The sequence below is a fragment of the Lolium perenne genome, chromosome 4 (assembly GCF_019359855.2).
Source record: "Lolium perenne isolate Kyuss_39 chromosome 4, Kyuss_2.0, whole genome shotgun sequence".
Classification (NCBI taxonomy): domain Eukaryota; kingdom Viridiplantae; phylum Streptophyta; class Magnoliopsida; order Poales; family Poaceae; genus Lolium; species Lolium perenne.
The window spans coordinates 340525705-340548602 of record NC_067247.2 but is presented as its reverse complement, the minus strand read 5'-3'; the positions used below and the strand labels follow the sequence as shown (position 1 = coordinate 340548602).

Sequence of the window (22898 nt, the reverse complement as noted above, 5' to 3'; positions counted from 1 at the left end):
GAGTTCTATTGTACAAGTACTTCGATATGAGAAGGCACTTGCTTTAAAAGTCTATGTTAGATGTTAATTAAAAGAGTTGTGTTCAGAAAATTGGCACATCCTGTCTGTCTCATTGGAGAAAACGACACATAGATTTTTTTTTTTTAACTTGAAAACGACACATAGATGATACCACAAACAACGGAAAATAAACTAGAGGAGGATGGCCCAGGATAAGATAGTTATTTCCATCCTAGCCACCTTTGATGTGATTCTTTCTTCTAGTAATTACTGTTGCTAGGACCCAGTTTCCTCAAGCGGAAAGATCGTAGAGCACTACAACCAAGTATTAGCTACTTCCTTAAAAAAAAGTATTAGCTACTTCAAGTCTATCTTATCAGAATGCGCCAAAAGAATTTAGAATATAAGCATTATCTGGACCCTAGGGACCCTAGGGACTAGTATCGGCGATTTACACAAAAATAACCTAAAACTGAAAGAAAAGCACAGACTGACCCTCCGGCGAAACTATTTCACCAATCTAACCCTTTTGTGTGGCGCCCCTCCCACGGGCGCCACACATGCCCATGTGGCTCCCCTCCTGCCGGCGCCACTGACCCAGCCGACGTGGCCCCCTCGCCGCTGAGCTGGTGCGCCCATCCGACGTGGCAGCATGTGTGGCGCCCCTCCCAACGGCGCCACACATGCACTTGTAATCCCCCAAAACATACTGTGAGACAATTCCTCTGGAACTTAGCCGTTTTGCGAGGCTCGATGTGTGGCGCCGATGCCACGGGCGCCACACTAGCATGTGTGGCGCCGATGCCACGGGCGCCACACATCCACTTAAGTGTGGCACCCGCGCCCGCGCCCAGCCCGACCCTTCTTTCTTCTTTCTCTTCCTCTCTCCTTCTCCTCCCCAACCGCCGCCGCCGCACGCCTCCCCTTCGGCCCCCCCACCAAATCAACCAAGGAATCATCAGATCTATCCGGCCAACTCCTTCCTCCTCCATTCCTCAAGGTATTCCCCTTCGATTCCCTCCGATTCATCCAATAGTGTTGGTGGATTTGGTAGATTTGGGTATGAACCCTAGATTTGGTAGATTTCTTGGATTTGGATATGTAGAAATTTATGTTGGTGGAATCTACATTGTAGTATATGTGTTTGAACCAAAGATTTCTTGGATTTGGATATGTAGAAATTTATGTTAGTGGATTTGGATATGAACCCTAGATTTGTTCAAATTCTATGTATGTATGTGTTGAAATGTCTAATATTTGCCTAGCAAATGCATTCAAATGTGTTACATATGCCTAGTATTTTGATGGAATAACTCATATTTGCTAGGAATGTATGTGTGATGGCTTATTTGGATATATTCTCATGTATGTGTTGCTCATATTTGGTATGAATGGCTCATAATATGTTGTATGTGTTGCTCATACATGTAGGATGGTGTGGCTTCTGGATGAAGAGTACGACAAGGTGCACCGGGTTGTTCATATGACGGAGAAGGGAACGGATCTTCAACCTTTGAAGATTCGTTACCATGGCACAGCAGATATACCGTATGACGAGAGGTACACGGAGTTCATCCGGCCTACCGGTCTTCTCCCGTTCATATCCCTTGTAAGCCGTGGGGGGCCACTCATGAACCCCTCGGCACTCACCGCCCTTGTCGACCGGTGGAGGCCGGAGACTCACACCTTCCACTTGAGGGCCGGCGAGATGGCCCCTACTCTCCAGGATGTTTCCATGATCCTTGGACTACCTATTCAGGGCGAGCCACTTTGTATGAACACCGCTTCTGATGGGTGGCGCGAGCAGATGCAGGTGCTTATTGGCATGGCTCCTCCGCTGCCAACAGAACGAAAGAAGAGAGCTCCCGCCGGCGCGTCTTTCGAATGGATCAGGACTAACTTTGGAGAATGCCCGGAAGAGGCCGACGAGGACACTCGGAGGACGTACGCCCGCGTGTACTTATGGTACATGATTTCGAGGACTCTCTTTGCTGACAGTGGGGGGAAGCTGGCCCATTGGTGTTGGCTGAAGGCGCTTACGGTGTTGGATAACCGTTGGAGTTGGGGAACAACGGCACTTGCCTACCTCTACTGGCAGGTGATGATTTGCTCTATGTACTATTTTCCTATAGTAGTGTGCTAGACAAAGTACTAACCAAATGTCTTATGTGCGTAGTTGGACGAAGCTTGTCGCAGTGCAGGAGCGGCGGTATTGGTGGATGCATGCTCCTACTTTCCGTATGGAGCTGGGACCGCCTATCAGTTGGGCGGCCTAGGGTACTCAACGAGAGGCCATGGCCTCATTACCCTCACTTTCCTGATCGGGAGCCCACTTGGGCATACCTTTGGGACAATGTCTCGGAGATGTCGGGCGATCCAAAGATCATGTACATGCGCAACTGCGGAGTTGGACACTCTTACCGCTGAGCAGGTAACCGATCACTCTTTTGCAATCCTAGTTTTCATTGATTCTACTGGCATGTTCTAAATTCTGAGATATTTGTATGCTGCAGGTGGAATGGGAGCCATATGGTATCTACTACCGTATTGGCGCGTCGATGATTGACCTCAACCACAAGTGCACGGAGGAGGCGCGGTTCTGGCGTATGCGCTGCCCACTCATATGCAAGTGGCTTGTTGAACACCACCAGCCGCAAAGAGTGATCAGACAGTTTGGGCTGTATCAGGAGTGCCCACCAGTGTGGCAAGACACGGACAAGGTGCTTCATAGGTAAACTTCTGGAATCATGCGATGGAAGATTCTTGATAGAAGAGGTACAAACTAACTTGTTGATTCTTGCAGGCTTGATAGGCAGCGGCAGAGGAAGATCACAAATTGGCCAGTCCATCATAGCGGCCACATCGTAGCGTTCCAACACTGTTTGCAAGCGGCATGGAATGCTGGCCCTGAGCAGATTGTGCCTCACAACTTGGCCGCTTTCAACAACTACCTCGAGTGGTTCCATGAGAACACGCGTATCGAGTTAGTTAAGCACGCGTATCCTGAGGAGATCTTGGACGACCCCATCCAGTTCGATGAGGTTGGGCAAAGCCAGCACGACACCTTTGCTCGCAGAGGGAGATCGACTTCTATTGCTTCCGAGCTGAACTTCGTGGTATTCTATTCTCTCACTAACTAGTACATCATCTACATTGCCATGTGGTCGCTTCAATTGTGTATGCTATGTTTGTCACAGCGGAAGGAGATCGAAAAAACAGCTGAGGAGTGCGAGGTTATGCAGGAGCGGGCGGGACAGATGACAAGCCTGTCGGACCGTTGCGGTATTTCATTAAGGTATGATCACCAACTTTGAATGTACGCTACTATGATGTGGTGGATTTGTAACCATGAACGGGATGACGCAGAACACTGCACGAAAGATGCGACGGTTAGCCAGCTTGCTAGGTTGCCGGGAAGCCGAAATCGCTACATCTTCCTCTTCAGAAGAGCGGGAGGTATGGACTATTTTGTTGCTGTCAAAAATGTTCTTACTAATTTCAACTTTGTAATCTCATGTGTTCGTGTTTGTGAAGATTCCTGAGGACGAGCTAATTCTGAGTCAAGGCATACTTCCAAAGCGTACCTCGAAGCAAGCCCCACGGTCAGCTTACCATTTGAAGCCAAGGGGCAAGGGTCCAAACCGGTACACTCCGGAAGATTATGTCAACCGAGGAAAGAAGGTTGTCACTGAGGAGGATGAGGGGCCGCGGCGGAGATCAGCTTTGTCGAGGATGAGGAACGACGAGCCGTTCTCTTCAGAGGAGGAGGAGGAGGAGGAGGAGGAGGAGGAGCAGCAGGAGCAGCAGCAGGAGCAGCCACGGCAGCGAACGAAGAGGATGGCCATCCGGAAGCAGCCCGCGAGGACGGCACGTCGAGGACGCTACTAGGATGTGCTACGTGTTGTTGTGAACTCTATATTCATAAGTATCGATTTGTGAACCCTATGTCATTTCGAACCATGGTGTGTAATGCTACTTGTTGTTTGAATCTACGTGCTACAATGTGACCTATGAAGTGTTATATGTGTATGTCATGAATTTGCTACTTGTTGTGTCCAATGTTGCCCTTCCAACTGGCGCCACAAGTGCTTGTGTGGCGCCCGTGGCATCGGCGCCACACATGCCAACTTATATCAAGTATTGGGTCGAAAACATCCAGGGGCTCCGGACGATAAGTCCTTAGCCGTTTTCGCGAGCCTCTATGTGTGGCGCCCGTGGCATCGGCGCCACACATGCTAGTGTGGCGCCCGTGGCATCGGCGCCACACATCGAGCCTCGCACAACGGCTAAGTCCCCGAGGCAGTGTCTCACAGTATGTTTTGGGGGATTACAAGTGCATGTGTGGCGCCGTTGGGAGGGGCGCCACACATGCTGCCACGTCGGATGGGCGCACCAGCTCAGCGGCGAGGGGGCCACGTCGGCTGGATCAGTGGCGCCGGCAGGAGGGGAGCCACATGGGCATGTGTGGCGCCCGTGGGAGGGGCGCCACACAAAAGGGTTAGATTGGTGAAATAGTTTCGCCGGAGGGTCAGTCTGTGCTTTTCTTTCAGTTTTGGGTTATTTTTGTGTAAATCGCCACTAGTATCGTCTCTGGACTCTGGAGTAGTATCTTCTTACTAGCACTATCGATTTCTTGTACAAAGCACAACTTAATCCTCTTTATTAAAACGTACAGTAAGATATAAAATGCTGGGTGGGTAGAACAATTGCCTTTTCTCTTTGCCCTTCAAGCACACCATAGCTGGTCACCAGATGAACCCCCAGGCTACGTGGCTGTTGATTGGGTAGTCCTAATTAATTAAGAGTGCAAACCCATGCTTTGCTGCTGCTGTGGTGGGTGATGTGTCGGCACGAGGGGCAACCCTATCAGCACGCTATCATCACAAGCATATATGTAATTGTTTTCCAAGCACATTGCGGCGATATTCTTTGTCCACATTGGGAGATGAGAGCGAGCATGTAGTCCTCTCAATGGTGGGGACATGGCGCCAATGCGTTTGGTCTCGGCACCAAAGCAGCTTCGACATGGCTGACTCGGAGACTGTGATCCGTCTGAAATATAGTCCACAAGTCGCAGATAATATCGCCTCTCGGGCCCATAGATGATTGTGACGCAATGGAGGTGTAGGCCCGGATGAATCCTTGGAAAAACGATTATGTGTCTATTGCAACTTTAACAATAACAATATACAATAGACTAAGATACTCACTCGTTTCATAATTCTTGTCGTATATATAGTTTAAATTTGAATTAAAACCATGTCAAGAATCATGGAGCGGAGTGAGTACTAAATATTGTCAAAATTTGAAGATCTCTGTAACTGGAAAATATACTAAAAAGAATCACCATCTGGCTTGTAGTTTTAGCCCCTCCAGGTTTGTGTGTCTAGCTAGCACTGCCTCGGCCATGGAGATTGGAGTGTCGTACTAATGAAGGTTTCGGAGTTTTCATCATCATGATCTACTGCATGCAGCTCTTGGTTCTCATGGTTCATACTTCCGTAATTTGGTTTTCTTCATCGTAGTATTTGGTTACAAAGCAGCAATTCGTCTACCCACAGTGCAAGCCATTATGCGCTCAACGACAGTAGGTCATCACCTGTCGAGGTGAGCGACAAGTGCAACTCGATCTTCAACATCTCAGAAGTAAATCCACCTTATGCAGGTTTGGTCTTCTGCAATTTCGTCACCGAAAGCATGGAGACATATATGGTTTTGTGCATCTATTAACCGGGCACTTCCCCTTTCCCAAAAAAAATAATGGAAAAATATCAAGATGTAAACGAAGCTACAGATGTTGGCTTAGAGCCCTCGTGTAATTTTCGAGTTTACTTGGGGGCCCTTTGTTGTTGGTGTTAGTTTCTTTGTTCTGATCTACTGTACTTTCGCCGCTAAATCGACATAGGTGGATCATAGTTATGAAAAACACAGAAATAGTCATCTGATATGCACAAACCGAGAATTGTGCATAGGTGGAAAAGAGGCAAAGCATAAGGGCACCTCTAGCGGCATGACCCATAACGACTCGACCAAATTGTTCGATTATGTATTGGGTCGCGCCACGGATAGAAAGGACCGTAGTCTGGCGCCCAACAACGCGATTTATTTGGTCCGCGGTCTGATCCAACTTTCTTAAATATTTGAAAATCTTGGCTACATCCATGGGTTGCATACATACTTTGGGGACAATTTGCTTGAAGCAAATTGATGTAATAAACTAGAAATTAAAAAAAAACGTAGTACGAGATACCAACGTCTTCATCTTGCTCTAGCCTAGTCATCCTCGTCAAAGTGGTAGCGGCGTTGCTCTGGCCTAGTCATCCTTGTCAAAGTGGTAGCGGCGGCGGCACATGGTCTCGTGGACGTCAAAATTAAAGATGAGGAAGCGTCTGACTTCAATGGCGTGCGCGCGGACGAACTGCCTCCAGCCGTTGTGGAGATACATTTGGCCGACAGGATCGAACAACACTTGCACGGATCACAGACCGATCAAGCCATCGGGCACCCGCAACACAAGCTGGTGGGGCTCTTGCCCATCGATCACCGACGTGAACTTCTGGGGGAGGCGCGTGCGCAACCTATCCCAGTTCATGCCCAAGTGGATGGTGACATCGAACTCGAACTCGGAAAGGTCGATGGCGACGGACTCGTGCGACCATGGTGGCGACGGGGATGGTGGTGGTGAATCGTTCTGGCCTCCCCCCCCCCCCCCAAACCCCGCGTCTTCCTTGTTGACCTCGGCCTCGGCCAGTTCTCGAGCCCCAGGGCCATCCTAGACACCATCCCCTCGATCCTATGCCCTTGGCCATGGCTATCACGATGTCTGTTGTGGTGGTAGGGGATGGAAGAAAAATGACCGATGATGGCATGATAAAAAAGGCCAAGACATCGGTATTTGATGAAAGCATGCGGTTAATCGTAGGTGTCGAACGACGTACCTAGCGTAGGCGTTAGGCCAGCTTTGGAGGCAACATGCCTCCATTGATAGCTAAAGAAAGAAAAGCGTCAGGCCAGCTTTGGAGCTAGGCTCGCTGCCATGCAGACCCCGGCCCACGGAAGGACGTGCGCACTGTCTGGACGGTTGGATCACGTTAGACGGCTGGTTTGTTTGGGTCACGGTGCTGGAACGTGCACGTCCGGTTCTCCTATCCACGTGGATCGGTTCAGACACAACAGAACCGGTTGGGTTGTGCCGCTGAAGCTCAGGTCATTGTCACCTGTATCATTGGTAGTATAGTTCAGCCAAGCCTGTCCATTCACAATATCCACTGATGTGGAGCTCGCTCTGCGTACCAATTAGCATAGCTCCGTGTCAAATTTTGCCCTGTCCTCCACCGTGCCCGTGCTGCCATGGTGCCAAGTGCCAAGGCAAGGTTGGTCCCGGCGACGAAGCTACATAGGGGGAGGGACCTGGATCGTACTCGTACGTGCGTGACAAGCATAATTGATGGGATGCAGAGATGGCTACAACGCCCAATTATTAGTGGATCGGGAGATAGTAGTTGGCAGATCAGATCCTAGTGAGCAGCGTCATGTCGCGTCGCCATTTGTGCGACTACCGGTGTACCACGTACATGGTCTCCTCCTCACCGGTGGTACATTGCCGTTTTGGTCGACAACGTAACAGATTTGAGATGCTACATGGCTCGTCCTCCCACTGTACCTCGCCAAATCGACTTGTCTTTTGCCACCAATAATATGCTACAGTACGAAAAATGAATTTGAGCTCAATGACGAAATCCCTGATGACGAATTCGATGACGAAATCCATACAATGTCACGCAAGTACAGTATAATAATCCGGGCGCACTAGACGGGCCGTGCCTGGAACACGCTATATATATGGGCAGCGAGCTTTATCCTTTCGTGCTGGACATCTCTGGTTGGGTGGGACGAAGGATGCTGAGTAAGGAGTGACAATGCTTGGGCACACGTGGTCCAATGCTAACTGGAGGCAAATGCTTTGCGACTCGTAGTGCTGCTTTGCTTTGCTTTGCTTGGAGGACCAGAAAGTCAGAGAGATAAGCTCCTTCAAGAGGCCCTAGCATCCCCTTTATTTTTTGTGTGCATCGCATGTAAATGATGTTGATTGGAGCTAAACCTCATGATGGCTGCAAGACAAACCTGGAACTAACAAATCAAACACCATATCTCGATGCAAAAGTGGGTGAAAATCAGCTTGATGGGGAAGGAGATCCTCAAGATTTGGGTTGGGAGGAGCATACATATATTTGAGTCAACTTGGTGGTTCAGGGTTGACAAATAACAAATCTGCTACTGTATCAATTTTTAGTGGGAAACCATGGAGAAACCTGCAGCAGCACCTCGGCCACCGCTAAAAGAATCAACGGAGAAATTTCATAAAAAGAAATGTTGCATTTTGTGCTACAGCCACAATATTGCTTTTTATCTGTAACTCAAAATACAACCGCTCTTTTACCGAAACTTTGCAACAATATACAGAGCATGTATACACATTTGTCCACATAATTTTTTAAAAAAAACTTCAAAGTACCAATTTCAATTTTTTTTCAAAAATCAGACACACTGATGCGTGTGTGCTGCAAATCCGCGTTGGGAAACCATGCACTATACACCCTGCCCAGGTTGACTCGACTTCACCCAACAAGAGGTTCAACCATGCACTGGATGAGAAATCTACAAATAAACAAGGAAATATTTGAAATTGTGCCTTCAGAACTCTAGTTCTAGATGAAACTGACAATACAGTATGCTGCACACGTGTATAGCATTGTATACGCCTGACAAAGAAAAGAAAAAGAAACGAGAATCCTTTCCAGTGCAATTCAAATTGTTATGCACGTTTCCAGCATTGGCTACACATCAGAAAATGGACGATGAGGGCCATGCTCGGACAAGAAACAACTGTGAGAAGTTGGCCAAAAAACCTGAGGTGCAGTGGGCGTGGCGCATACTGCATACACGGATGTGGATGAGATTGCAAGTGTCCAGTCATGGGCAGATCGATGAATGGATAACACACGATCGTGGGAATCTGATTCAGCCCTGTGGCCTAGCGAAAGACTTTTTATCCAATGATAGTGGTGTGCCTGCGTGCGTGCGCGCTTGTTAGCTTTGGGGCTCGGCTATCTTGTTGCCGCATCCACCTAATTCCATGACCCACCATGTGTAGCACATCACACCTTCCATGGTGGTTCCCTTATCTCTTCTCTCCCCTCCTATCACCTCAGATATTCTCTATCTCCCGGGCCCGTCAACTGACGGTGACCACGACTCCTATCTCAGCATGTGGTTGGCTATCCATCTCAAGCCCCCAAAATAAAAATGTAGAGACGGTAATACCCTTGGCAAATGCAAGTCAACTGAGTGGCATGATCATTGAGTGACCTGGTGGGATTCTGGGGTTCTGGTACCTCTCTACGCTGATCAACTGCATCATACACTTGCACCCACCTAGCCCTGATACGGAAATAGTGGTCCTAAAGCGGCATGGATGAGAAACTATAAAACTAATATTAACGAAATCCACTTTATTTTATCCCCATTCCCCCCTTTTACCTGTTAGCCACCGAAAATGACCGACAGCAATTAAGTGGGCATGGATGCAGTGTGGCCACAATGCCCATGGTCGCGGCTGTAGCGTAGAGATGGCAGGCCACAGCAGCACAAACACAGCAAACAGCTTGTGTTGGAGACTTGGTGTTCTAGAGATAAATAGCAACAGAAAATTTTATCACTGTGACAAATATTGCCAAGTGTTTTAGAGACATTGGTCAATGTTTCTGCCACTCAAATCTTATCCCTGAGTCAAATAAAGTATGGAGCAAACTATAGATGGACACGGATTTTCAGCGAGTGTAGGTTTCCAAATTTCGAGAAGGAAAATAAAAACTTCATGCACGTATATGTGGTACAGTCTATATGCTTGCAATGGTTCTGATATCCTATATGCTTACATTTTGTTTTTCGCAGCATATATAGATACGCCCACATATTTTGCACACAACTACATCCGAGATTTCTTTTATAATTTTCGATAAGTTAATTACAAAAGAGAAAAAGTTGGGTCAGGCACCCTGGCACCCAACTTACTGGATCATAGACACCACAAAATCGCCTTTACACTGTTAACAACTTTAGTGAAAATGAAGTTTCAACTGATACAGAGTATGGCCTGAATATTATAATAGTTTATTCTAGGACAAGTGTGTTAGACATACCCCAAAATATGAATGCCAACATTTGCTTGACATTACTGAGTTCGATTATTGGGATTCACTGCAAACAATTTGATTTCTCTACATCACATATACCAGCAGGCTGATGTGAGCATCAGATCTGCAAAATGATTAAACAGACATCAGAACCAGTCTCGTGTTTGAATCTAATTTTATAAAATGTAGACTGAAAAACTAACCATAGTCTCATTGGTTGTTCCAATGTTTCGGTGCATAAGCATTCAGGTATACACTAGTCCACTTTGAGCCCAGGATCATGCAGAAGATGACCACACAACATATTCTATATCTGGCCTAAGCAGAAGTGTTCAAAAAATATTTTGCAAGTTGGACTAGATTTTTCCCTGATACTGGAAGTGCAGTTTATAGTCATTCACCAAATTAGCAAGAGTGGTTCGGCATGGGCCCTCTGTAAGGCAAAAAATGAAAGAATTATTTTGAGCGTCAGAAAGTATTTATGGAAGTAACAATTGTTCATGAATAGAACTGGTAGAGATCACGCACCACCCAGATATGTGTGAAGCTGTTGAAAATCACTTTCCTCGCAGATATCAATTAGAGAATAAACCCCAGGTCGCAGTGCCTCGTCAATTTCTCTGTCATTTACAAAGGGTGAGATTGCCGACACAAAAGATAAGCAGAAGATCTCCAATAGGTTATAACATACCTAGTTATGCCTGTCTGAAATGGACCCTGTCCAGAAAACATGGAGATATAACCAGCAAGAAAGTGGATTGAGTGCTTTCCTAGAATTTCCCTTTGCTGACGCATCTATATTGTCCACACAAAAGGATAATTAGTACTTCTGATTTGTTCGCATACTTTGCGTGTCATTTTTAAAATTTCATGTGAAAGCCAAAATGCAAAATCCTGTGTTGCAGAGTTCATAATTATAAAGCTTGCATTTAGAAGGATATTGCAGTTAAGGATACCAAAAATCTCGGGCGGTGGATAATCCCAGTACAAATGTGAACTAGATCCAGCAGAGAACACATCCCAGTCTGGACATGGCATACTATCATAGCAAGATATATCATTTCAAATAGTACTGTAGAATATATAAGCACCACTGACCTCTTCATAGATCCTTCTAAAAAAGGAAGCACATTTCAGTGCCTCCTCCTTGTTCCAAGAAAAGTGTCCTGCCATCCTAACCATCTTGGGATCCGCAGACTCTAAGCAACTCAGAAGTATGTTTACTGAGTCTTCCAGGACAGCCACACATCGTCCAACCTCACTAGATTGAAGTTAAAAATAACAATATAAGTGCTTAACTTAAGAAACATGAAGTCACAAGAAATAAATCAATAAGGAGCCAAAATATTTACCGTTGTTGGTGCCGAAGAACAGTGCATAACAATTTGCAACATGCAGCATACATGTCAATGGAAAACTGTCTGTCAAATATATATTCTTCAGTATCTAGAGGTTGTCCTACAGTTTGGCCACCAGACTTTTCTGATGAATGGGATACAGTCTGACCAGCAAGATGTTTGAAGCCCTTAAATAGTGTCACGGGAAGATGCAGGCACTGGGACACATGGCATGCATCAATTTGAAAAGTATGCCTCCCCACAAATGCTGTGATAACCTCAACACACATTAGGACAATAGCTCCAGCATCTGGATGAAAGTCAGGGTAAAGAGACGGCAGCTTCTCTGTATAGAAAACGAGTGGACTCTGAAGGTGTAAAACAATGTTGAATAAAGCACCAACTAGGCCCGGGACGGTTCTCTTAAAAACACGCTTGTTCCCTGCATAATGAGAAGAAAATCAGTCCAAACGACTTGTTTCCTGCCATGAAACAAGATGTAAAGCATGAAATACTGATATACATCCATAAAAGCATTGCAGTTGAGATGACGCTGGCAAATATACAAACTCCACACCTTTATACAGTATACTTTATATTTTGAGAATACATGGTTCTGAACATTTTCTGGCATATATGGGGGTTTCGAAACCATTATCTTTCACACACCAGTACCACCAAGGTACACGAACCACCCCGTACACTACTTGGTAAATATTCAGATCAAAAGGTCCAAAATAGCAACAATATGTTCCGGTAATGATATGTTATAAACATTCCATGGCAAAACCTGGTCATTTAAGGCAAATCATGGATTCTAAGCATTAAGAAACTACGGTGTTACTAAAAGAGGATAAAATATGGAAAGGGAGGATTGAGCACTCCTCCAAAATAGCATAATACATATTTATTTAAGAGATTTCCGTTATGTACAGAGCTACCTATGACTGATCCAAATTTGTAATCATCGAAGAACTACTTGACGTTTATAACTTGATGTATTCAGGAGTAAACACTGGACTGTATATTAACCATTAGTGAGCAATAAAATCCTAAAATTAATGCTATTGTGAGGTATGTTGAACCACTAGTTCACATGCATATAATGATGTTAAAGATTTAGTACATTACTGGTTTCTTTGGAGAATGAAGACACCTTTCATCGGAGGAAAGATAGTCATATATAATACAGTATCCAACAGAATTTTTGGCTGCTAACCTGGTACAGTTTCAAGAAGAAGATAGAGGCAGTCAATTCCAGCAGAAACATCAGAAGAAACTATCCCACCATTAGACTCTCCAGTCTTCACTTCATATATTGAGTGGCTATATTGATTCACTCCGACCAATGCTCTTTCAATGACTTGTATAGTTGCACTTAAATGCATATTTGATGCAACATTAACAAATTTTCTCATTGATAGTCTAAGTCTTGATTTCAGTGAATTTAACCTATTCTGCCTATCCATGATATATTTAGTAACTACAGAATCAGATTTATTCTGTAAGTTAAGTTCTTTCATGCTTGTTCCAATTTCATGGGTAGGTAGAGATGCACTCTTTCCTTGAAGTACAATGCATTTTCCAATAGCCCTTACATGTGCATTTACTATCTGAGCATACAGTTCTTTTGACAGCTTGTGTTCAGGCAATGTTCCTAAAACTTCAAGATATCTTAATATCCCATCAATCCATACAAGAGAAAACATATCTGGCCAATTAGACATGTCTGCAATTTTTTGTAGAGCGATGTAAGCTGTCCCAACCATTGGATCCAATGACATCTGTTGAGAGGGATTGCATTCCTGCCTGCAAACATCACGGGGAAAGGATAGGAGGCCCTTCAACTTAACAATAGCAGCAGATACAGTGTAGAGCTCCTTCAATGTAAATGCTATGAATGGACCTTTACCATTCAACAGATTTTCCAAAAGAGATCTTTTCATACATTGTATAGTGAACAGACCAAAATTATGACTTTCACTTGGAATACTGGGTGGGCCATCTGGCTGTAATTTTAACTGATGCATAGTCCATCCATCCATGACTGCATCAATATTCAGAAAACCATTCTCACAATCCAGCTCTTGTGGAAGACGAGTAGAGATCAAATCAACAGACCCACAATCCTTGTTCTCCATAAACAATACATGCAGACAAATATCTATAAATGTCTCAAATTTAGCAATAAATCTGCTGAAATTGGAAGCATACTGACGCATCACTTTTCTTTCCTCTGAGCTTGCTACTGGATAGTCTTTGATTGTGCTTTCAACTGCTGAAACAACACCCCACAAGAACCCACTTATGCAAGACATAGTGCATAATAATGTATCCCAGCACACATTGTCATAACAGTTTTCTAATTTGATAACACAATTGCGATCCTTTACAGTTACAGGTATGCCAGTTGCAGTCTTCTCCAACTGTTCAGCCATAATTTTGACGTATTCCAAAGCTGAACTTTCCAGTGTATCACATGTCTGGGCATCATGTTCAGAAGTGTCGCTTTCACTAGCACTATGCTCCAGGGAACATTCAATTCGTTTCTTGGGACCCAACAAGCAAAATTTAGAATTCATGTTCGCTAGTGTAGAAAATATTTCTGAAGTCTTATCTACCAAGGAGAATAAGGTATTTTTCTTCTCATCGGTGTGCTCTTCAAATATTTTATGTGATAAATGAATAATCTCCTGAACAGACCTCAAAAGCCAAATCAGAGAGTCCGAGTTGCCAATAAGTTTGGAAAATGCTGAGTATTGCTTTGACTCTGGGTATTCTTTGCCAAATTTTGAAACGAGATTTTGCGTTGCTCTTCGGCAACATATAAACAGACGAATTAGCTCAATGGGATTACATAATTCATAACGCCTTAGCAATGCCAATAGCAGAAGTCTGCAAGTAAAGAAATTGAGGAATTCGTCAGCAGGATAAACAGAGTGTTACAATTGCATATAAGAAATGTGCAGGCTAGCATGTGCTTTCCTCAAAATTAAGGATTTCAAGGTTGATAACGCAGATTACCCAAGAAGGTTGTGGCATTAACTAGGTGGCACATAGTTCACCGTTCACATGTCGGAGAAGTTTATCTTAATTCATTAAATATATCTCCACTACATATAAAAGCACGAAGTTGGCAGGAAAATTACATCCTAACCGTCCATACGCATTCATCAAACGGTCGAGACTCATTTGTTCTCCCCTCCTGAAAATCAGGCTATGCACACATCCCTCGGCAAGCCGATGCCCACACGCTCTGGATCCTCTAATCCCCTGCCAATCCATAATTGCCTGCAAGACTGCCTCCGCTTATTACTCCATGATTGCCCCATTTCTCCTGCATCCTTGCTCCTTCCTTTTTTTAACAGAAGAATCGCTTCAGTGAGCTCCACGGATCACCTCACCCCGCCACGGAGCTGAAACGCCCTCCATCCCTCCCTCCCAGGTTCTCCCCCGACCACGTGCCATCGACATGCTCAAGCGGGGCCTCCTACCCTCCCCCGTAGCTCGCCCACGCGCCAGCCTCTAGCTCACGTGCCCAAGTGCCTCCGTCGACCACCCTCCCACAGTATCTCACTATCGTTTGTGTGGCTGTCTGGCGGAACCGCCACCACAATGTTTTTCTTGCTTGTTCTGAATCTGGACCTTATGTGCCTGGTTCAGGCGGTGAATGAGATTAGCCTCAACCATGCAGGTTGTTATTTACCTTCTTATGATGTTGGCAGTTCAAGTGTGCAGCCAAGCTTGGCATGTATTGGTTTTCTGTTCTCACACTCCCACAATCTATTTCCTTTTGACAGACTTATGAACTAGATTGCTTGTGATGGCTCTTGCGGGATGTTATCATAGACTACATCTTATGATGTTTGATTTGAACGCATTTACAGGATTCTCACAGTTTAATGTTGATTTGCGATGGATATTTGGTTCTTCAGATTAAAGGCTACCATAAATACAGTCACCAAGAAGATAAGTAATTGGAAAAAACAAAGATATATGCATAGTTCATTTTAATCGTAGAAGAAATTGAAAAAAGAAAACTTGAATCCCGAACTATATTTTCATTGTTTTGCATTGTAGCCCGAAATTCAATTCTGAACTAATATAAGTTCACTGTTAGAACTGCAGTAGATTGAGCTCAGATAGTTCAAAAGTTCTTAAAGATTTAATGTTCGCTCACTACTATTTGTATTATATTTGGTATGCTAGGTTCATGCAATCATTTTGTCTCAAAATTCTTAAGTCTGAATGTGTAATATTTACTCCCTTATATCTTGAATTAACTAACTTGGGGTAAAAAAACTCGCAATTTGGCATGCGTGCTATGGTTATAGATGAGAAGATGGGGTCCTTCAATTTTCTGCAAATGGTTGCTATTTCACTTGCGGCGGGCCATGCCACCGCCAACGATGTCGTCCTCCCGGGCGCTTATGCTACCGACAGGCCATGAGCTCACAAACAGTGGAGGCGGTGTGTCAGAGCATCGAACCTCCTCACAACAGCTACTGCAATTCGTTCATGTGTAGGAGTTAGGAAAATAAGACTGGAGGGTATATCTTATTTGTCAAAGTGCACTTCAAATGACTATGTCTACAACGATGATCCTGTATTCTGAGGAACTGGATTATGTGGACTATAATTTCGTCACAGAATTTTAGATTGCTGACATAGCTGGAACATCCTCTGAAATTCTGCTTGTATTGTGAAGATACTAATACTTTCGTTGTGAACTCTTGATAGTAGTTAGAAAAGAGGGTCTCAATGGAGACAGAAGAAAGTTTGGTGGGAAGGAGAATAGAGGAGTGAGGAGATGTAATGGGAGCACCAAGATAAAGCAGTGAGCATCTCATTACCTTATAGTCCATTATTCTCTTGAATTAAAGATTTGTTTCCAGGCACGAACATGAGCAGATGAACCGGTACATACATCATTACATCGTGCACATGACATATTGAAGTTAGCAAGGTCCGTTGCTATTTGACCCCAGCAAAGGAATGACCAACTGGTTCTTGTTTGGTTTACTAAAGAACTGCATGTATTTTTCCAGATATATGAGGAAGATTTTTTATTATTTCTGGATTGTGAAATGTCCATGTCTGAGTAAGATAGCTACGATCTGCAAGGTGTTAAGAGATTCTCATGATAGCAACCATACCTAACAAAATAGTCAGTTACATTTCTATTGGCTCCTATAGATGAGCAGACAATTTAAGAGCGATATTTCAAAAAGAAATATTGCATTGCGCTGTGCTGGTTTGCTATAGATAACAAAGCAATGCTGACAGGTCAAATTTTTGCATATTAATTTCCTTGTTGCTTCAGTTAGTATTCCTATATATAACTTGGCAATGTGGCAATAATGGATGCAGCGTTATAATTTTCTTCTCTTGACCGGAACTTTGGGATTTGTTCCAGTGGTTCGGCATATTTACCTTAATATGTTTTGGTCATGACAGGAGGTTTAGATTGTATTTGCTGCCTCGAAATACATTAAGCGTAAAGAGTCCCTATTTTTAGGAAAACATTAAAGCGTAAAGAGTCCTTACTGTTGGAATTTTAGGTTTAATTGGCATGGCATAATAAAAAAAATATGAAAAAACATAACTTTTTTCTAACGAAAAGGTTGTGACTTAGGCATGTGCGACAGCGACAAGTGATGCTAAACCTAAAGTTTCTTAAACATCTATTACCTTTGAACCAGGGAGTAAAACACATAATATAGCTCCTCTACTGTGCACATATGAACTTTATAATTTAAGAGCTAAAATATTTGTCTTTAATCTTGACCTGTAAAAAGCTGCAATTTTATGGAAATGTCATTCACATGTCAATTTTTTTCAGCAGTTAGCTATCAATTTATAAAGCATTTCCACTATATACAAAAAAAAAAAGCCTGTAAGTAAGTAGTTCAACCATCAGTTTTAATTTGCGCAATCAGTTTGGCCTTTGTGAAATCTGCAGCAATACTTCCAGATTTATGTGTCAGCATTTAAATTATCCCAGATAAAAGTTCTGTGTACTGATAGTCTTCTGACATTAATCTACTGGTCATGTTCTGTTAGTTTTCCCTCAATATTCGTTAGAAGCTCTAGATGTTGTTCAGAGGTATTACAAGTTCGCTACAAGAAGTGGACATTGGTCAGAAGAGTTATGTTAGGGTAATTTCGAGGTAGAAGCTCCACATTTTTTACTATTTCCCGTGGGTCAGACATCATCTTGATAGTCTGCACACGATAATGGTTTAGAACAAAGCACATCATATATGCTACTAATCCTCCTTATAAATCAACAGGTTGGTCAAAAATTTGAAAACTGGTTTCTATTAGTCTATTGTTATTCTTCTATTTCAGATGTTTCGTCGATTTATGGCTCATATGTATTGATTGCAGATATGCCAAAATTTCAGTCTGTAAAACATGTTATCAAATCCATGTTGTCTTTATACTAGTGGCCTTCTTCTGACAGATGCATGCTAGAAATTAGTGTGATAGCTACTGCGGATGCTTTGCTTCTTCTCTAGACGTTGCATAGAGCCCGATACCCTGCTACTACGGTCCTGCTCTTGGTGGAGCAATAAGGAACATAACGAAGCTACAATATTGATTTGTTGGATCAAAGTGTCAAAAACCACTATAACCAATGACAATAATGTGAAAAATTCTTAAGTTGTACAGATCAGCAACTATATTGATTTGTTTTTTGTGGTCACGTGAAAGTTAAACTATCAACGGCTTCAAGATCCATAAAAATAATGGACCTTCTGTTCTCAGAGATTTGGCACTCCTACTCCTACCCTTCCAATTAATCAATTATCTAAGCCAAGGATAAGTAGAATTAATGAGCACAGAGTAGAAAAATATGTCTTGGGGCAAGTACAACTGTGACCAATTTCCTGGGTCAAAAGTGCCTTGCTGTTCAAGAGCCCATGGAGAGAGGGTGGGGAGTATATAAAGATTCAGATGCTAACATTAGTGCAATGACAGAAAGCGTAGACATCATCATTAGTACAAACAAATGGAGAAATGTATAAAATGTTCACTTGCCTTTCGAGATGGAGAATATGAGTTATAAGCCGCAAGAATGACTTGGAGTTCGAATGAAATCCAGGAACCGTGCTCAAGAAGTTAAGTAAATTCTCACAGATCCGGTGTTTATCTACCCCATCTTCATCGGGATATGTACCACCAACCAACTTCTTGTTATTCAGTTTATCTAATATCTCCATCAAATCAGGTGAGATATCCAGAAATGCATCTTCATCAGCTCGAGTGACAAAAGAAGATACTGATTTCTTCAGAGCATGGCAAAAACTTGATGCCAAATTCTTCAATAGCACCTACAAAGTAGTACATACGTCCCAAATGAGGCCAAGTGAGTATGAAAGAGCAAACGGAAGAATTTACCAAAACTTTGAACTGCGGAACAAACACATCATCATGAAAGCAGAACATGCACTGTAAATTGTTGAATAACAATATTTCTTTGGATGGAAAGCTAGGATGATGCAAACCTTTCGGTCATAAATGATAGTATCACAAAGGAGCTCCACTGAAATAGTATGCAAAGTTATTTCTCTATGTGAACACTGATTGCCACTATTCTCCTCATCTTTACATGACCTCTTTTGAACAAAAGAGAACTTCATCAGATTAGAAAAGAAGCTCTTTAAGTCTTTCTTAGATGCATGCGGACTCCAAATATCAATGTTTTCACACAGAAGCCGCCAAGTTGCTATATGGAAAGAACCTTCATCTAAAGAGCATATACTCAGATCCCAGGAAGAACTAATCTCATAACACTGAAAATGACCATTTTCTCCTGAAGATAATATTCCCACATAGTTCATCATAAAGTTGGTTAGTCGAGCAGCCTCTAGACAGCAGGACTCCTTGAATACTGCAGTGTTTCCTCTATCCTCCGTATCAAACTGCTGTGTGTTATCTTCAAGCAAATAATCAAACGCATTAATCTGCCTGTTAAGATCATTGAGTCTTTGCAAAGCCATCATATGAAGGACGTAAACAAGCATAGCAAAACCAGAATGGTTTTTTGGAATGGATTGAGATAAAGTTTCGATAACATCCAATAAGGAGCCTGAACTTTCAACAATCCAAGCAAAGTACCCTTCCGCGATAACATTGGAAGCATTAGTCCATTCCTTTCCACAGCATACAGTGAATGAATTCCCCACTAATTCTGTTGCTTCTATTGCTAAATCTGGAGGCATGAGACCAACAGATTGCCGATACAGACTTCTACATGATGTATATATGCGGAAGAAGAAGACAAACATCCAGGACAAACTTGGAATCTTCTGCCATTTGGCACATTGTTTCTTAGATAGATTGTTTCCTACAACTGAGCAAATGAACTCGCTTGAACTAACTGAATCATTTCTCACCAACTGACTTAATTTGGGCTGGATTGCGTTGACCAGCCTTTCAACAGATCTTGCAACCAGTGCAGTATTTGAAGAGGTCACGGTAATTGAGTCAAGCACGCTGGTGTATAGTTCACATAAGTGCCTTCCAAGAAGTTCAGCTTTCTGATAAAAAACTGACTTCCTGGAAATCGAGAGGGACTCTCCCTGTGATTCCAAATCAACATCCTCGCTGCAAGTATTCATCCATTTCAAGGTATCTGTAAGATCTACTGTCAGCTCCTCTATGCACCGACTAGACTGTCCTTCTGGCATTGAGTTTATTGAAGTACATATAGCATCCCTCAATGTTTGAGAGCTCAACAACGTTGCCAGTGATTCCAAACATTTATGAGAAGATAAAGAAGACACAGAAAACGGTCTCGGTACTACGTCTGGACCAGCAACAGATCTGAATGTCCTCACAGTATTGCACAGCATACAAATGGAGTGTGCAACCTACATGATTAACCAAAGGATAGAAATCATCAGACTGAACCAAAAAAAAAAAAAATCCAAGGAACAATATAGAGGCAAAATAACCATCCGTGTAAACATTGGGATAGGCAATGGAAGACCATAATAGCAGAATGTAAGAAGCATATGCAAAAACAATAAGAAAAAATATAAACACCACTTTTTAGAGGCAGTTGCTGAAAATAATCACAGAAGTACATAACTAACCTGACGAAGCTCACTAAATGTGTGAATCACTTGGGATGAAAGGCTTGAAATCTTTGAGGTTAGCAGGAAACAGGGTTTGATGCCCTTGGAAGATGCATTGATAGCAGCCAAAGCAAAAAGCATTGACCATAATTTTGCAAGGTCACCACCCAGAACCTTGTATTCTATTTCTACAAAATGACCAACCGCAACAACAATCTCCACAAACATTAAAGGCAACATCTTCTTGATATTTGTATCTTCTAAATGCACGGCTGACACCCAGAAGTCATACAGTTTTTCAGCCATTAAGATTAAGACCCTGTAAATGTCTTGCAAGAACTGCAAATAAGATCCTTCTGGTGTGTCCTCTGTAGGAACATAAATTTTCTCTTGAGTAACTGTTCTCAGTATCTCATTGATAGACTTGAGCATGCAATGAACTTCTACCAGCTTCGTAACTCCCAAATCAGAGAAGTCCTTTTGTGAATATGATTTACATTCTGACACCAAAGGTTCCATAAACTGCATGAACACTTCAAAAATGGACTCTCCATGATGCTGGGGTTCTTCGGAGGCATCGCTACTTTTTTGCTGGTTTCTGAAGGATGTTCCCCTCGGTGCTAAAGATGTACTTTGGTTTCTAGCCCTGCTAACAAACAATTGAAGCAAGTAACCAAACCCAGCAAGCAGTACAGCCTTGCTTTCTGCTTTTATTCCTTTGAAACGCTCAAATAGATGTCTATGGTAGCTTCCCCTGACATCCTTAGCGATTGGTGCTTTATTTAGATTCTTGAGGCCAAAATATCCACTAAGATGTTGTGGATGAAACAGTCCGTTTGACAGAATTTCTTCAGCAATCTTCAATGTGGTGCCTGCCTGCTTGTGCTCGATAGAATTTGCTTGTGAATTAAGTAAAACCAACAATTCCAACAGCGGGTCAAGAATCTTGTCAACAAAAGGACGGAAAAGGTTCTTAGGATTTGCATGGAACCTTAGAAAACTTGAAAATTGCTCGAGCAAGCAATTTCCAAGATCCTGAAGAACAGCACAGCCACTCTTGTCATTAGGCGAAACCTTCTGGACAAGATGAATAGCCTCAATGACACAAGAGGTCCACAAATCCACGCCTGCATTGAAGAAAGCCCTCGTATTGGAGGAGAAAAGAAAGGATACGCAGTCCAAAACTCGTTCGAAGAGCAAAGAGGATTCGCAGCCATCAAATGAAGCGCCGAGTTGAACTCTGCTCAAACCATCCTTTGCAACACGACCAAGCGGTTTAAGCAGGTTCAGAGAGATGGAAACTGACGGCTTCTTCTCAATGCAGAATCTCAAAATGACCCAGCATCTATAATCCAGCACGGGGTCAAAAGGCTCGGAAACCCTCTTGCTACTCTCAGGCAGAATTAGGATAGACTGCACCCAGTTTCCAATAAACGACACCATCCGCAGTAGCTTAACGTTGTCCGCCCTATGGCCATGGCTTGATCGACTCGACTCGGTTGTTACGAAATTGAAGGCTAGTTCAATCTTTCTGCGTGATTAAACATACAACTGTTAAGAGTAGAAACAGGCAGAGCATGACAAGATTCATTCAGACGCGATCAAACAAACATGCTCTGTCGCCAAGTAAGACGTACTGAAATATTGTGCAATAGAATATCGAAACAACAACCACACAGATCCTACTGGGAAGTTGGGGTCAGACATATAGTGCGTACTAAAAAAGTGTATTTTCTTCTGCCTTGGTGCTCGTCAAAACCCGGATAACAATTACAGAAACCATAATCTGCCATAATAGAGCATGTATTATCCTAAGTCAACAACAATGATCAAATCAGTGAACATACAAAGTGCTAGCACAAATTTCCCCATGTAGTTACTTAAAGCAGTAAACAAGCACTTGAAAAAAAATCCAGACTAGAAGCATGCGAATTACAGAACAATTGGTTCAATCCTACTCGGAGAGGCACATTAGAAGAGCGAAGCTGCGTCAAATTGCAAGTAGGGGCAGCAAGCGGGTGTGACCTTTGGAGGGAGAGCTCCTTGCCCTGGAGGGAGAGGATGAGGTCGAGGTTCTCCCCGAAGCGGGGCCTGGCGAGCGCGGGCTCGCTCGGGCCCTCTCCCGCGGGCGGCGGCGACTGGCTCCGCCGCCGCTTCCTGGAGGCGCCGGGGGCAGCGAGAGCGGCGCGGGGGCTGGAGGCAGCCGACTCCATGGCCATGGGAGCGCGAGGGCGGAGGGCGGAGGCTAGCTAGGGTTCTGGGTTTTGCCGGAGCGTGTC

General features: G+C 43.5%; 1 protein-coding gene across 2 annotated transcripts; it reads right to left on the bottom strand.

Moving 5' to 3' along the window:
• Positions 1–8501: 8501 nt before the first annotated feature.
• On the bottom strand, positions 8502–22879 carry LOC127296616 (uncharacterized). Of its 2 annotated transcripts, XM_051326777.2 has the most exons (12): positions 22645–22879; positions 20638–22150; positions 19045–20412; positions 18578–18870; positions 12753–14428; positions 11549–11975; positions 11295–11457; positions 10888–10991; positions 10725–10816; positions 10400–10629; positions 10203–10320; positions 8502–8658 (listed from the first exon to the last, which is right to left on the bottom strand). In XM_051326777.2, exons 1-10 carry the CDS (start codon positions 22836–22838, stop codon positions 10553–10555), a joined length of 5907 nt encoding a protein of 1968 aa, XP_051182737.1. In that variant the 5' UTR covers positions 22839–22879; the 3' UTR covers positions 8502–8658; positions 10203–10320; positions 10400–10552. The 2 variants fall into 2 exon arrangements, with proteins under 2 accessions (XP_051182737.1, XP_051182736.1); XM_051326776.2 differs by lacking the exon at positions 8502–8658 and having other exon boundaries at positions 9990–10320.
• Between the last annotated feature and the right edge of the window lie 19 nt (positions 22880–22898).